The following is a 16,097-nucleotide window of genomic DNA, read 5'->3' on the forward strand; positions in this document are numbered from 1 at the left end:
TAATGAGACCAGACGGAAAACTGGACATGTCCTTGGTTTCATACGGATTACTTTATCACAGAATATTTGTTTTCGGTAAGACTTACTTCATTTAACAGTAGACATGTCAAGCTTTCTATAGATATATTTCTCATGTCTCTGTGTGAAGTATTTGCTGAGTTACAGTTCATTTTAGTGACGTGTTTCAAAAAGCAGTTCGCGGAAACGGAGAAGACAGAGAGCGCACCTTGTTTGTTTTCTTTATTCTTCAAAAGCACAAAGTTTAGTTTTTATTATGAGTGTATACAAATAAAAGTAGACCCCTTACAGATTCAAATGGTGTATTGCTTTTATCTGAACGATCAAAAATGGCAGAGTAATTCAAGCTCATTTCGGCCTTATCAGGAAAATCTGCCTCAAAACGCATATATGCGTTTGTCTGAGGTCATTTTGGGGCTAACTTGTGCTCTATAAATAAAATTTGTCTTGCCTTGCCTTGCCTTATTTTCTTTTGCATTTAAATGCAAGATGTATAATGTCCAATGATTTGGGGGAATTGTTTCTTCCTGATAATTTAAAATGAGCACAAAATTATCTTTTTTGTGAACGATTGTTTTTTTTTTTTATTGAATAATCAGTCCAATACAAAAAGCAACAACAAACAAACTGATGTGATGTGGACTGTTGCTGTGTATTTTTGTAGGTTGTCTGGCTGTATGGTGACAGAGGAAGGCTGTTGTTATGTGTCTTCAGCTCTGAGTTCAAACCCCTCACACCTGAGAGAGCTGGATCTGAGCTACAATCACCCAGGAGATTCAGGAGTCAAGCTGCTCTCTGAAAAACTGGAGGATCCAAACTACTCATTGGAAAAACTCAAGTATGTTGAGCAGGAGGAGTTTTTGTAGGGATGTAACTATCAAAATCTCACAATACAATAATATTGCGATATGAAGTCCATAATACGATATTTATTGCGATATTTAAAAAAAAAAATTCAAAGTTCAAAATTAAAAGCACCTACCCATGTTCTTAAATAAGAAAACTTTATAAGAAAAGTCTCTTTATATTTGTGATATACTGTCTCAGTCTAAATTACATTCATACTGGTATTTTAAGAAGCCAAACAAATTAGAATATAATAATAACAACAATGAGAGTACTAGACATACAGTATATTGTAAAACAATTGCACTGTAAAATATATCACAATAAATATTTCATAGGTATATTACTTTTGCTTTACACTACAGTAGGGAAATTACAATACTTCTTTCCTAATTTCTACACTTGAAAGAGATATTTTGAATTTGGACTGCAGTAACATTACCCATTTAAACCACTAGCTGTCAGCAATTAATACTGCACTTTTAAAATTTTATTTTGAGGGAAACAGCAGTAGAGCTTATATTACTCCAGCTTCAGTGTAAACATGCTTACAAAAATGCGTCTCACTACAAATCTAGTGAAACGCTGTAATCAAACTGGTGGCTGTTGCATTCCCAAATGCGTGCTAAACTCACAGCACATGCAATAAACAAGTTCACCGTTCTGAGGTGCAGAAAACACCGGATCACGAGCTGATCATATAAACAATGTGTATGCTTCGCTTTAAAACGCCCAGTGAAAACAGACTTGATGAAGGGATATAAGCCCTATTCGGACGGTAATTGTTTCTCAGGGGGACGTAAGTGATTTTCACCATTTACAGGGGGTAGTTGGTGATTTTCATGCTGTCTGAATCCAGGATGTTGATGTTTTTCTCTCACCACCCCCGGCCGAATTACCTACTGTTTTTTGACAAACACCAAGGTCGTGTGGTAATTTAATTCCCGTCTGAATCCACATTTCTGAGTTTTCCAGAAAAAAATCAATTCAAAATTCAGTGTTTAAACCCTTTTTGAGCACTGCCGAACACCGTAAGGTAACTTTGTACTTCGGTGTAATTTGCATACATATTTATTTCTGAAATGCTGGAAAGTATTTAAAAGAACAATACTTCATAACTGCTCCACCACAGCGACTGGGAACAGAAAGAGAAGAAAAGCATGTAAACATTTGAAATGGGTCTTTATTTAGGCAGAAGCAGGTATGCAATAAAATTTTTAAATGTGTATTATAAACAGTTATACTACTATAGTTGATTGTTTGAATCTGATTGGCTGATGAACGTTCTAAGGTGTGCAATTATTTTCAGGGAAACGCACAGCGAACGTAGTTCCAGGCAGCTCTTGACCGCATTACATGACCGTATCACTTCGCCAAATGATTTCTGTTATTTCAAAGGTCTTACAACAGCAAAATAACCAAAACCCACAAGGACACTGGCCAAACAAATAAATATAGTAAACAAAAGGATAAAAACGACAGATCATATCCATGTTTTTGGCACAAAATTATACTTTATTATGTACGGAAAGCACATACTCTATCTCTCCCGCTCTCTCTCCCTCACAGACCTTACCTAACAGTTAGTTGCACACACACTAACATACATTGCGCTAATGTTGTTAGTGCTACTCTGACGATTTTATCAGTAAACAACTTAAAAACTACATGACTTCTCACAAGCGAGGTAACAACAACGCCTCTGTTCGTGAACAAAAGGAACTAAGTTTCACTATAACTAGAGACATTGCTGTCGAACACTATTGAGAGACGCACAGAGGTAATTCTCTCTTTCTCTCTCTCTCATAACTTACTTATTAACTGTATTAACTGCATTTGTCTGTTATCAACGGCTCAAGCCTCCGTTACTAGGTTTTAAAATGACGTTTTGGAATTAGCAACGACCGCAATATAAGACGACCGCGTTTTTTCAGATGTATTTCCAAGTAAAAATCATCGTCTTATATTCCGGTCAATATGGTAAATGTTCATTTAAAAGCAGTCTATCATTGTATTAGCCTGTTACCGTTACCCCTTACGGCTCCGATGACTTTTTGTTCCATATGTATGTAATGGTAAAGTGATTATATTTCGTTTTGTTTTTATAAAGTTAACCCTCTGGGGTCTGAGGGTGTTTTGGGGCCCCTGACATTTGTGCTTTTTTCAGTTGCTTATAAACATTTTAATGGCTAAAGTCTAAAATCACTGTATTCAGCACAAACTGGGCTACAATAATATGTGAGCAGCATGTACGTACATGATTGTGTTTTTGAGAAAACAACGTTTATGCGTGGTTTGAAAAAAACTAAAATTTTAAAGTAACTGAAATAAGGCCATAAAACACATACAGAACATTTGTTCACAAGACTTTTGAGAACTGGATCTTGTAGCCTAGAATATTTGCTTCAAAATGATCTGAAAATAATCTAACTCACTCATTCAGAGAAAACAATATATTGATTTAAATTTTCTAAGTCACTTTTTGAGTAGAAAGGGTCTATGCGAGAGGGCGTGACTCACACCTGAGAAGACAAAGGCCCGCATAATGAGCTCCATAATGAGCCATTGAGTCAGGTGTGTGACTGAGAGAGAAGAGTTACAAGAAAGAATGTGAGGAAAAAAGAAATGTGTATACATATAACTATCACATAAAATAACTTGAGATTCACGTGTGAGTGCAGTTAAACAGTTTATTAGGAACAAACAAACAAATAAACAACAGAAGAGTCAAGACACCGTGGGTGCAATATCCAAAATATCCAAAACAGTGGCAGGAAACTGGAACCCAGGAAAACAGGAGTCAGCAGAAACTGCATGAGAAAACACAAAACAGACGTGAGCAACACAATGAATGGACAAAGACAAAGCAAACATGGTGACAATACATACACTACCAGTCAAATTTTTTAAACAGTAAGATTTGTAATGTTTTTTTTTTTTTTTAAGAAGTGTCTTCAGCTCATTTATTTGATCCAAAGTACAGCAAAAACAGTACATTATATTTATTATAATATATAGGCCTACATATTACTATTCAAAATAAATAAAGCACCCCCCCACTCCACTAAAATTTATAAATAAATTAGTGAGCATGTTGATAGGCTTATCAGGAGCAACTATATTATTACATTAGCAATCACCAATGTTGCCCACGTGATTTTATAACATAGATGCACACATGCTTTGCATGTATTATCATACAATACAAAAACAACATTTTATAACTGAGAAACTAAATTATTATTGTTAAGCTTATTATAAACATGTTTGAGCAGGTATTTGCAAACAGAGTAGGCTACTTCACAGTAAAGATTGGTCTAAACTTTCTTAGACATTACTTTTATATCATTGTTTATAGAACATATAACTATCCTCACGTCGTGCAACATTTAAATGCAATGAAAGGTTGCCTATCATATTTCAAAATGTTGCACTCGATTTCACACATTTTATTCTGGAGTTATAAATGCGTTCAACTTTGTCACATTATGGAATGCCAATAAGAAACATTACTTACTCGGTATAAAGTATCTCCTCCTCCGCGGCTCCAGCTGCGCTCGCGCTCTGTTTGTGAAGTAAACAAAGCTTTTCCCTCTCAGCGCGTTTCTGAGGTAAATAAAAGGCTTATTCCTCACACCGTGCTCTTCCAAAACTGAAAAGTATCCGAGATGATTTGTTTTCGGTAAGACTTACTTCATCTAACAGTAGACATGTCAAGCTTTCTATAGATATATTTCTCATGTCTCTGTGTGAATTATTTGCTGAGTTACAGTTCATTTTAGTGACGTGTTTCAAAAAGCAGTTCACGGAGACGGAGAAGACAGAGAGCGCACCCTGTTTGTTTTCTTTATTCTTCAAAAGCACAAAGTTTAGTTTTTATTATGAGTGTATATAAATAAAAGTAGACCCCTTACAGATTCAAATGGTGTATTGCTTATATCTGTACGATCAAAAATGGCAGAGTAATTCAAGCTCATTTCGGCCTTATCAGGAAAATCTGCCTCAAAACGCGTATCTGCGTTTGTCGACCCCAGAGGGTTAATTTATAAAAACGTTTGGAGCACTTTTTGTTCCTTTAAATGTAAGTTGTTGTTATTTTAAGTAACGAACAAGCGGCCAGCAGCAGACAGTGAGCTGATCATAGCCTATGTTTGATAAATTTAGCTTTCTTAAATCATCACGACTTTCCTAAAATAAAATCTATAGATATAAGCAGTTCAAGCATATCACAATGTTAGTTTAAATGTTTGAACTACATAAATGCGCTAGGTGCATATCTAATCATTTGTGTGAAGAGTGGAAGCTGAAGCGCACTTTGCAGGACATGAAGGCGCCAGAGCGGTCACTTGCATTTTTTCTTGATAGTGTAAACAACTTAAAATACTCTGTAATTTTTGCTCATAAAGGTAAGAGTAACACATCATTCGGAACTGTAAAGGGTCTACTTTTATTAGTGTGCATTCACAATATCAACAAAACGTTGTGCTTTTATGAAATAAATAGGAAAACAGAGGATGCGCTTGCCATCTTGTCTTGAATAGGAGCATTTCACAATGATGAACCGAAACTCAACAAATTGAGTCACAAATATGATAAATATATCTATAGAAAGCTTTAAATTACTACTTTAAAATGAAATAATTCAAATCGAAAACAAAAACTCTTTCATTATGTAATCCGTAAAGATGCATTTTTTCTCTAAAGGCACATCCAATGAGGAGATGGCGAGTCATTTTTCATCACCATCTAAAATATAAAAATAAGGAAAAGCCTAAAACAGGCCCGATTATATTTTTTCAGATTTTTATGTTGCTCTGCTCTGAATTCCTTAAAATTTAAAGGATTTTCTGCAACCAATTTTGTCTGATATGTGAATTATTTATTAGCCTATTTTTTAATCCATGCAGCAAATGCTTTAAAAACAGCTTTTAAAATTACTTTATTGCATTCCAGATGATTTCAAAGAACTTTTAACTATAAATTTGAAGGGTAGCTTGAATGTAAAACATTGTCATGAATTCGTTGTATTCCCATTTGTAAAATTAATTGTTGTAGTCTAACCCGATCTCATGAAAGTGCGTGTAGCACGATTTTCTCTTTCTATTTGACTCCCCGGACTCCGTCCCCCCGCGCCCCCCCAGATGATATATAAAATATATCATCTGGTCCCTGTCTTGTGGTGTGGCAACCGTAGTATAAGCGGAATAATTGACTTCGGTCCATTGAATTATTCCTTACATATATATCGCATTAAGTTATATATCGCGTCTATTTTACTATTTTTAAACAGGAGATTTAAATAATCAAATAATAAATAGGATTATATATTATAAAATATGCTTGGAGTATTAAAAATACATTTTACATAATAATAAGTAGGCCTATTTTTGAAAACATTTTACACAATAAGAATAAGTTTTTAAATAAAAATCATTTTATTTGCAGCAAACAATCATGCAACTGGCCACGTGAGCAGCGCATTCCCAGGTTCGTAGAATTACAGAACCAGAACTTGCTGCTCCACTTTGAATAAATCGCCATCCGAATCCATGAGTTTTAACAGTATGAAAATTTCTTATCACGATTATAGTGACCAAAATGATCAGTTATCAGTATTACGGTATTGTTATAATGTGCTGGAGATGTTCAAAAAGTACCAACACATAAATCATCAAGTTTTATATTTAAAAATCAACAAATAAAATTGACTTTTTGTTTGCATAATCACTAAAACAATAACATTACCAATGATGTTCGGATTTTAAATGCCAACTTAAAATCGAAAATTTTGAGATTAAAGTCATAATATTTCGAGAATAATGTCGAAATAGTTTGAGAATAAAGTCGAAATGTTTTGAGAATTTAAATAGTAGAAATTAAAGTTATAATATTTTGAGAGTATAGCCTATATTGCACATGCAAATGGCCCAGATTGAGAGCACCGGGAGAAGTTGCCAGGCCACCGGAATTTATTTGAATATTGTTGCGTCCGAGCAGCCGCATCATCTTACTGGGATGAGGAAGAGTCCATTTTAAGGACTCACGGAAACAGCTTAATATCAAGAATATGATAGCCTATTTATTTTAACAGTTCCACCGGGGAGGGGGGGTGGAACTGTTAAAATAAATAGGCTATCATATTCTTGATATTAAGCTGTTTCCGTGAGTCCTTAAAATGGACTCTTCCTCATTCCTTAGGGAATCTAGGGGGTATCAGGAGCCCTCCAGGGCTAGACAAACAAGACAGGACATTTAACAGACAGGGACAGGACAGCCCTCCAGGGCTAAACACACCAACAGGAACAGGAAGCCCTCCTGGGCTAGCTCGGAAGCTGAGGCTTCTTCTGGGCATGACAGGGAGTCAGGGGCCCTCACAGGGTCCCTCAGCAACCGCCTCCACTTCCACGACAGGAGGGGCAGGCGGCTGGGAATGGCCTCCGCGGCCCTCGATAGACATGACATGGATTAAAACTGGAATGGAATCAGCGGCAGCCAGCAGGCTTGAATCAGCGGCTGGCTTGCCACATGCACTCCAGGTGGGCTAGAGTGAGCGGCGGCCGGCGGGCTAGAGTCAGCCACAGCCGGCAGACGGCGGCGATGATTTCCCCGTGAATGGCGGGCTTGAGGGAGCCGCGGACGGCAGCATCGCTTTTCCCGTGAACGGCAGGCTGAAGAGGGCTGTGGACGGCGGCAGACTGGAGGGGCTCGCGGCCAATGGACTCACGGCGATCCCGCCGAACTCCCACGGCGACTTGCTGTGGGCTACGGTGGGATGACGAGCGGCAACTTCCATGCTACGGGACAAATAGACAGGGAAACCAAAATAAAAACTTTCCAAAAAACGTGCACACAGCAGGGAGGAATGAGGAACACGCAGACGAGGATAAACTCAAATTAACAGTTTTTAATGTAGACATCAGGGCATGACAAGGCAAGGTAGACACAGACAGGAACACCGGGGAGTAACGAGTAGACCAGACGAAAACTAATTAAACAGGCAGGAACTAAATACACATGATAATTACTGATAACATGAACAGAATAACAGACAACCACACTAAACAAGGTCAGGAAGCAAACCAAATAAGGAAACAAGAGGCGGGAACACATGACACACACGACAGAGGACTGACATACATCAGCTCACACACCCAATCGACATTCCTTTGGAGGGCGCCGTAGCTCTCTTATTTAATCCTTTTGTATACATAGAAAAAATCTTAGATCTTTGAGTTCAGCTCATGAAAAATGGGGGCAAAAACAAAAGTGTTGCGTTTATAATTTTGTTCAGTGTATGAAGCAGCTACCGATGTAATGCAATATGATTCACCCCTATTACGATGCAGTGCGATCCAATTTCAATTCGTTTTGATTTAACACAATGTGACTCGATGCAATGGAAAAATTATGAAAAATGATCGCTTTTATTTATTTGGTTCAGACAGACAGCAAATCATAAGTTAACTTAAGTGTCTTCTGACTTCTAATGCCTTGAGGCCTGTTTCATAAAATAAGTTTACCAAATAAGCCAGGTTTAGTTATTTCAGTAAGTCTGACTCATTGTCAAATGATTTGGTTCCATAAATCAATTTCAACACAGATCAAGCTCAGTCACTGTGGCAACTTATGCTGGGAAACTAACCTGGCCCACAGCAGGTTAACTGTCAGGCTAAGTTGAGCTCCTCTAAACACTGACCAATAGGAACACGATGATATTACCACTGACTCTCTCACATACTATTATAGCCATGCAGCCTTTCTTTCTGGTTTTATAACAGCTGTACGTTTTATAGTTAGCAGAACAGATAGCAGAACAGTACAATTTAAAATGGCTCTTCAAAGCATTAAAATCACTAAATTAAAAGTTAAATCACTAAAATAAAAATAATAAAGAAAAAGTCTACATTTCAACTGGTATAAGAAACACACATGAACTCATTTGAGCTTAGAAATTAGGACTGTAGCTTACATTTTATTTAGCCATTACCAGAGTTGTTTTAAATAATAATAATCATAACAATAAAAACAAAATGATATAAAAATTGATTTAAAAAGAATTTAAAACAGTTAAGAATAGAAAATTATTGTACTCAGTTCGGACGTAGCACAGTGCTCATTTAACTCTTTCCCCGCCAGAATTTTTTTAAAAAGTTGCCAGCCACCGCCAGCATTTTTGATGATTTTCACCTAAATTTGACGCCCTCAGAATATTTTCTGGTATGAACATATTATATATCAAAATAAAGAACCGAGCCGCTGCTTTTAAACAAACAACAACAAAAAAAACTTCATGTGTTCATGTTTTATCACCACTTGAATGCACACAGGTTTCCTCAGAAATACCACATTTTGGACAAAAAACTGAGAAAAATGAATTTTTATCAAAGTAGTGCATCTTCAAGCAAAATGCATTCAAATGTCATATTCTTTCACCTGTAAATAATTATATGAATAATTGAAATTGCATTCAATAAACAGAACAAAAACACACACACACATGGATAGCCTATGTTTACACACACACACACACACACACACATAGGCTACATACATACATATACATACATATACTGCACACACACATATAGCCTATATATACAGTATATATATATATATACCAGTGGCGAGCGGTGACTTTTTTTAACCGGGTATGCTGAGTGCTAAGATTAAGGACCCCCCCATCGCTTTTAGGACACACTCAAAGAGGAAAACACCGTGGCAGGTGTCGATTTAAAAGTATGCACATTCCTACCTTAGGCTATTTGTAAATGAAATTCATCTCCAATCCTTCTTCTATTGTTTCAGGTTTATCCATAGTTATTGGAATGCTAGAAAACAGCTGATTTTCCAAGTAAAAACCGCCAAATAACGTTTACACGTAGTTACGTTATGATACGTAATATTCAGAGCGTGGGGAGATGGGGATTCCCCCGGTCTATGTCTCTGCATCAACTGAATAAATCTTTTTTTTTTTTTCCCATTTATTTTTTTATTCCCAGTGAATAGGAGTTAAAACTCCCACCTGGATGACAATAATAAACCATGCAAAATACAAAAATAAATAAATAAATAAAATAAAATAAATAATAATAATAATAATAATAATATATTTAAAATATTGCCAAGTAACGTTGCAAACAACAATAAAATCACAGAAGGACTTTAACTGTAAGCGACACAAGTATACGGAAATTATGTTTGTTATTATTTCAAATTTTGTATTTTTATAAACTTTTATAAAATTTTTATAAAAGTTTTTATAAACTTTTTTTTATGTATTTACTACTTAGGCATGTTGACAATAACGCCACCAACATTGTCTATGACCAGATATGTTTTTAGTGGACTTTCAAAATTTGCTTTGCTTGAGAAAGCATGAAAATATATGATTTTTATTTATTTATTTATTTTTTCATATGATTTCGTCGGGTTAGTTTTGCATCAAACACAATGTAATTTTCGGCAATCGAGATCTGGCAGCAAAAGCGCATTTTTTCCACCTGGGCGAGCGCTTCGCGGACAGCTTACCCCGCTCATGAAAACAGCCGCATATCAGCTAAACACTGAGAACGTGCTACAATCCTGACGAGTCACAGCCACAGAGCGGAGGCGCCAACGCTGCGGAGAATCAGCTTACCCGGAAGCTTCCGTCACTGTCTCACTGACGTAGATTTACAGAAAATTACAATTTTTTTCAAATAAATAATTTTACATACTTATTCCCAACACTTTATTAAGCTTTAAGTCACATCTCAAATGACAAGGGATCAACTTATAATCATGTTTATATTCATTAGCCCGTGAACTTATTCTCTCAGACGGCCTGGGTATGCGGCGCATTCGCAGCTTATATGGACGGAACGCCACTGATATATACATAGATCACGCACACACACACACACACACACACACACATATTCAGATCGACGGGTTATCGGTCTATCCACGACACGACTAGAGATGCTGATTCTGTGTCTGTAAAGGCTTCTCCCTCACTGACTACTTCGTCCTGATCAGATTCAAAATGGTCAAAACATGATCTACATATATATGATCTACATTTTCTCTGATCCTTCCATTAATGCCGATCGTCTTGTATTCGGACCCGGAAGACCCGGAAGTCCTGTAACTCATTCAGGACATGCGCTAGGGTTTTTCCTTACCGTAATATGATATATATAATATTAATAGTATATGATTATCAATCATTTAATAATAAATCAATTAATAGTATATAATATTTGTGAAAACATTTTTATTTAGTTTTTATATAGTTTAGTTTCAGTTTTAATTAAAGTTTAGCAGAATTAACAAACATCTAGCGACACAAAATTAATTCATGCTGAGATTGATTCGATGGTAAAAGTATATAAATATACACCAAAGGAAGCAGTCAAGCGTTTTTACTAATCTACACAAGTTGCGCTTAATATCTAATGATGTGTGTTGAGATATTTAATATGAAAATAAATGTAGCCTAATTTAGTTATATTAGATATATATATATTATCTTATTTAACCATAATCATGATATTGTAACTGTCTCGTTCACTTTTCTGTGAACAGCCGCACATGATTCATAAGTGGGACTAATAAAATTCAATAATAACGGCAATTGCATTTAACAGTAAAGGCTCATAATTGAATATGTTATTTTAATCTATGAAGAATTATAGGCGTGTGTATGATGTGATTTAACCTATGCACATTTGTTCGAAAGCCAGAGTGATCACAAGATGCTAGGCAAAAGTTAGGCTATTGTTTACAGAAAAGATGTGTGTTGTCATATTTTTATTTTTCCGGTTAATTATCATGTTGCACTGCGTGTCTGTTTTTCTTCAAAAGCACCAACTTAATTTGTGTTACATGAGAAAATAAATAAGTTTGCCTACCTGATGTTGTAGATTAATGGGGGTGCGGTTCGGGTCACGACTCGCTGTCTTTATGTCAAATGGTTCTGGTCTGGTACAGAATTAAATTAGTGCTGCTGTCGGATAACGGGTCGAGTGTTTTGTTAAGTACTGCTGGTGCACGTGTACCAGGACCTGTGCAGGACTCTGCTTTAAACTGTTTTGCGTCTCTCCGTCAGATAACCCCACAATGCGCCATTTACAGGTATTTCCCGCCACACAGCTCAACGATTATTTATTTTTGACAATTATTATTTTATTTCAGTTAGTTTTTCAATTATTTTTACATTTTTATTTTATTTCAGTTTACGAAATTGTTTTTTCATCAGTCGTTTTCGTCTTAGTTTTAGTCTTAAAAATAACCTTGCAGATAAACATCAAATTGTCATTTTTGGGTGAACTATCCCTTTAAGTGCAAAAATAGATTTTATTAATACAGAATCTGTGTGCTTTAGATCAGTCAAACAACTGAAAACAGATGAAAAAATAGTTTTTTTGCTAACATGTTGTTAGCATTGCTGGTGTGTTTTAAAGCATGTGCAGAAAATCCTTCTATTTTAACATACTGTAGTGTAAATAAATTCTATAGCTATTTTCACTTTTTTTTTTCTTCAAAAGTCAGTCTTTTATGACTAAACTAAAACTCGTTTTGTGTCTGACTATGTCTCTGTGTGTGTTTTCTAGTGTGGATCATGGAGGAGAATCCATGATTACAGCAGGACTAAAAAAATGTATGTAAATACATACACATACACACACACACACACACACACACACACGTTTGTTTTTGTGAAAAGTGGGGACATCCCATAGGCGTAATGGTTCTTATACTGTACAAACTGTATGTGCTATTGTCCTACACCTAAACCTACCCCTTACAGGAGACTTTCTGCTATTTCAGATTTTCAATACACTCCACTCTGTGTGATTTATAAGCGTTTTGAAAAGTGGGGACATGGGGTAATGTCCTGAAAAGTCACCTTCTCCTTGTAATACCTGTCATACTGTTGTCATTATACACATCTATGTCCTCATTTGTCACAAAAACGTGCGCCACACACACACACACACACACACACACACATACACACGCAGCTGTAGTGATTGTTGTTGTGTTATTAATGTCTCTGTTCTTGTGTTCAGATGCCTGTTTTCTCACACTGGATCCAAACACAGCAAACACTGAACTCAGTCTGTTTGGGGAGAACAGAATTGTGAGAGGTATGAGAGAGAAACAGTCGTATCCTGATCATCCAGACAGATTTGATCAGTGGGAGCAGGTGTTGTGTAGAGAGAGTGTGTGTGGACGCTGTTACTGGGAGATTGAGTGGGTTGGAGGTAATGAAGTGTATATATCAGTGTCATATAAGAGCATCAGCAGGAAGGGACTGCGTTTTGAGTGTAAGTTTGGATGTAATGATCAGTCCTGGAGTTTGATCTGCTCTCCGGCGTATTATTCATTCATACACAATAAGATACAGACTGATTTCCTTGTAGAGCCCTACAAAGGCAATGGTCGAACAGGAGTGTTTGTGGATCACAGAGCAGGAACTCTGTCCTTCTACAGCGTCTCTGACTCAATGACACATATCCACACAGTCCAGACCACATTCACTCAGCCGCTCTATCCTGGGTTTACTGTTGGTTATAATTCATATGTACAACTGTGTTGATGAATCAGAATAGACTGATAAGAGATTCTACCCATAATGTTTTGAGCTGCATGAAGAATCAGTAACAGTGAGATATTATGAGTCTCTTCATGACATTAATACTGAAGCTCAACTTCTGTCACTGAAATATCAGATAAAACAGAACAAATAAATACTCATAAAGGCAGTAAGATCAGTGTGTGTGTCTTGCTGAGTGATGATGTGTATCTGTGATTTTCTCAACCTACATTTGTGTTTTTATTATAGTGTCACATCAATCATTTGTATTCATCAAAATTACCTTTCAATTGAAATGTATCTTTCACAAACATGTAATTCTCTCTGTTTTTGTACAGAAATAATAAAACACAATGACAAATCAACTTGAGATCAGATTTTAATTTGAATTGATGTTCGTATCATGAATATAATCGATTCCTCACAAGACTGACATGAGCTTCATGAGAGTTTCTGACATTATAACATGACATTAATCACAGCATTTAACTACAGTAAAGCTGTATTAAATGATTATGGGATCTCTTTCAAGCAGTGAAAGAAGCTGTCAAAATATGATTTAAAATATTTTTTTCTGAGTTTTACAAATTAACATGTTTTAATTACAGCATACAGTATTTATGGACAAAAATCATATTTTTTATTTACTAAAATATGTAAAAAAATAAAATAAAAAAGTTAAAATATGTACAATCTTTGCTGAATTGATAATAATAGCAACAATATGATTTATTTGAATTATAACAAATCATTAAAGAAATATATGATTACAATAATACTATTGTATTCTTAAATAAAAATATGTATGCATGTTATCATAATAATAATAATAATAATAAAATATTAATTTAATATATTTTCATTAATTGTATACCAGTTAAACAAATCAATAAAAAGCTCTTATTATTGCAATAATCACATTGCACTGAAAATAAAAAGTCAGTATTTAACAATGAAATAAAATTATTATTTTGGCTATTATTATAACTTAAATTATAACAAATATGATAAGAAACAAAAAATATGTTATAATTGCAATAATCATAAAAATATTGATAATATAATTTTATTTTTATTTTATTATTTAAATTTACAACAATTAAACAAATAAATAAAACAAACTCTTATTATTGCAGTGATATTATTGCAATATTTATTCAAAAGTTACTATTTATTATTATTAATAATAATAATAATAACAACCAAATGTTAATTTTATTTTATTATAAGATGATAATAACATAAACATACCATAATTGCAATACTAATACTATTGTAATATTTAAAATAATCTCCAAAAACCCTAAAACTAAATAAAACTTAATATTTTTAATAATAATAATACAATTTAAAAAATACTTTTAATTTTACAGCAATTGCACCATTTTTAATGGATTTGTTCATATTTAAATAATAAAACAAATCTCATATTATTATTATTATTAATATTGATTAATTGTGATTGTTATCATATTAAAGAAAAAATTGAATTACTATTACTATTATACTTTTTATTTTACAGTACAATTGGTTTATTATGCGATCGTAATATATTTCTTTGCTCATTTGTTAGAATTAAAATATAAAAGATTTATAATATAAAATAATAATAATTTTCATTTATAATGATAATTATTATTATTATTAAATACTGACATTTTATTTTACAGTGCAATGAAATATGATTACTGCAATAGTAAGTTTTATTGATTTAATTGTTATTTAAAATAAAGTAAAAATTATATTTCATCAATAATAATAATAAATTAAAAACAAATTTGTTAAATATTTATTGTTATTTTAATTATAATAAATAAGCAACAAATATTGTCATTTGCAATAATAATAACCAAAATAGTAACTGCATTTTTCTCTAATATTATGATTATAATTAATCAATAATAATTAATTGGTAATTTTAATCTATAATAATTTATGATAAAATGTCTATAATAATAATAATGAATATTGATTTTTGTTTTTATTTTATATTACAATAGTATTATTCCAATTATAACATTGTTATTATCATCTTACAATAATAAAATAAATTACTAACTTTTTATTAAATAAATATTGCAATAATTATTTTGCAATATTATTAGTTTTGATGGATTTTAAATTGTTGTAATTGTAATAATACAATTATAATGAATATATTATTGATATTTTTGTTACTATGATTATTGAAATCACATTTTCTTTATTTCTTATATTTGTTATGATTTAAATTACAATAGCCAAAATATTTATTTTATTTTATTATTAAATGCTATTGCAGTAATCATATTGCACTGTAAAATAAAATGTCATTGTTTAGTAAACAGAGTTTAATAACCTACATATGAATTATATATTTTATTATTTAAATTATTAGTTACTGTAATCCTGTTGCACTGTAAAATAGTCAGTATTTATAACTATTATTATATACCAACCTACAATTTACAGTACAACATGATTGTTGCAACAGTAACCATTTTTAATGATTTGTTTGATATAATTAAAACAAAGTAAAATTAATATTTTGCTAATAATAATTGGAGGAGTCACTCAAATATTTGCAGCACCCAATTCTCTCAAGCTTTTGCTAGCAGTTCAATTTTACCTATTGTTCATAATTGACCTGAACAAATAGAAATGATAACAACTG

General features: G+C 33.6%; 1 protein-coding gene across 3 annotated transcripts in view; it reads left to right on the forward strand.

The window, feature by feature from the left end:
* Positions 1 to 13,809, forward strand: part of LOC131538709 (NACHT, LRR and PYD domains-containing protein 3-like) — a 54,117-nt gene extending 40,308 nt beyond the window's left edge. For all 3 annotated transcript variants that reach the window (XM_058772759.1, XM_058772760.1, XM_058772757.1), the window contains exons 8-10: positions 683 to 856; positions 12,459 to 12,505; positions 12,918 to 13,809. In XM_058772759.1, the coding sequence (XP_058628742.1) occupies positions 683 to 856; positions 12,459 to 12,505; positions 12,918 to 13,447 (751 nt within the window). In that variant the 3' untranslated portion in view covers positions 13,448 to 13,809. The remainder of the gene's footprint in view (positions 1 to 682; positions 857 to 12,458; positions 12,506 to 12,917) is intronic.
* Positions 13,810 to 16,097: the final 2,288 nt, after the last annotated feature.

The sequence above is a fragment of the Onychostoma macrolepis genome, chromosome 04 (genome assembly GCF_012432095.1).
Source record: "Onychostoma macrolepis isolate SWU-2019 chromosome 04, ASM1243209v1, whole genome shotgun sequence".
Classification (NCBI taxonomy): Eukaryota; Metazoa; Chordata; class Actinopteri; order Cypriniformes; family Cyprinidae; genus Onychostoma; species Onychostoma macrolepis.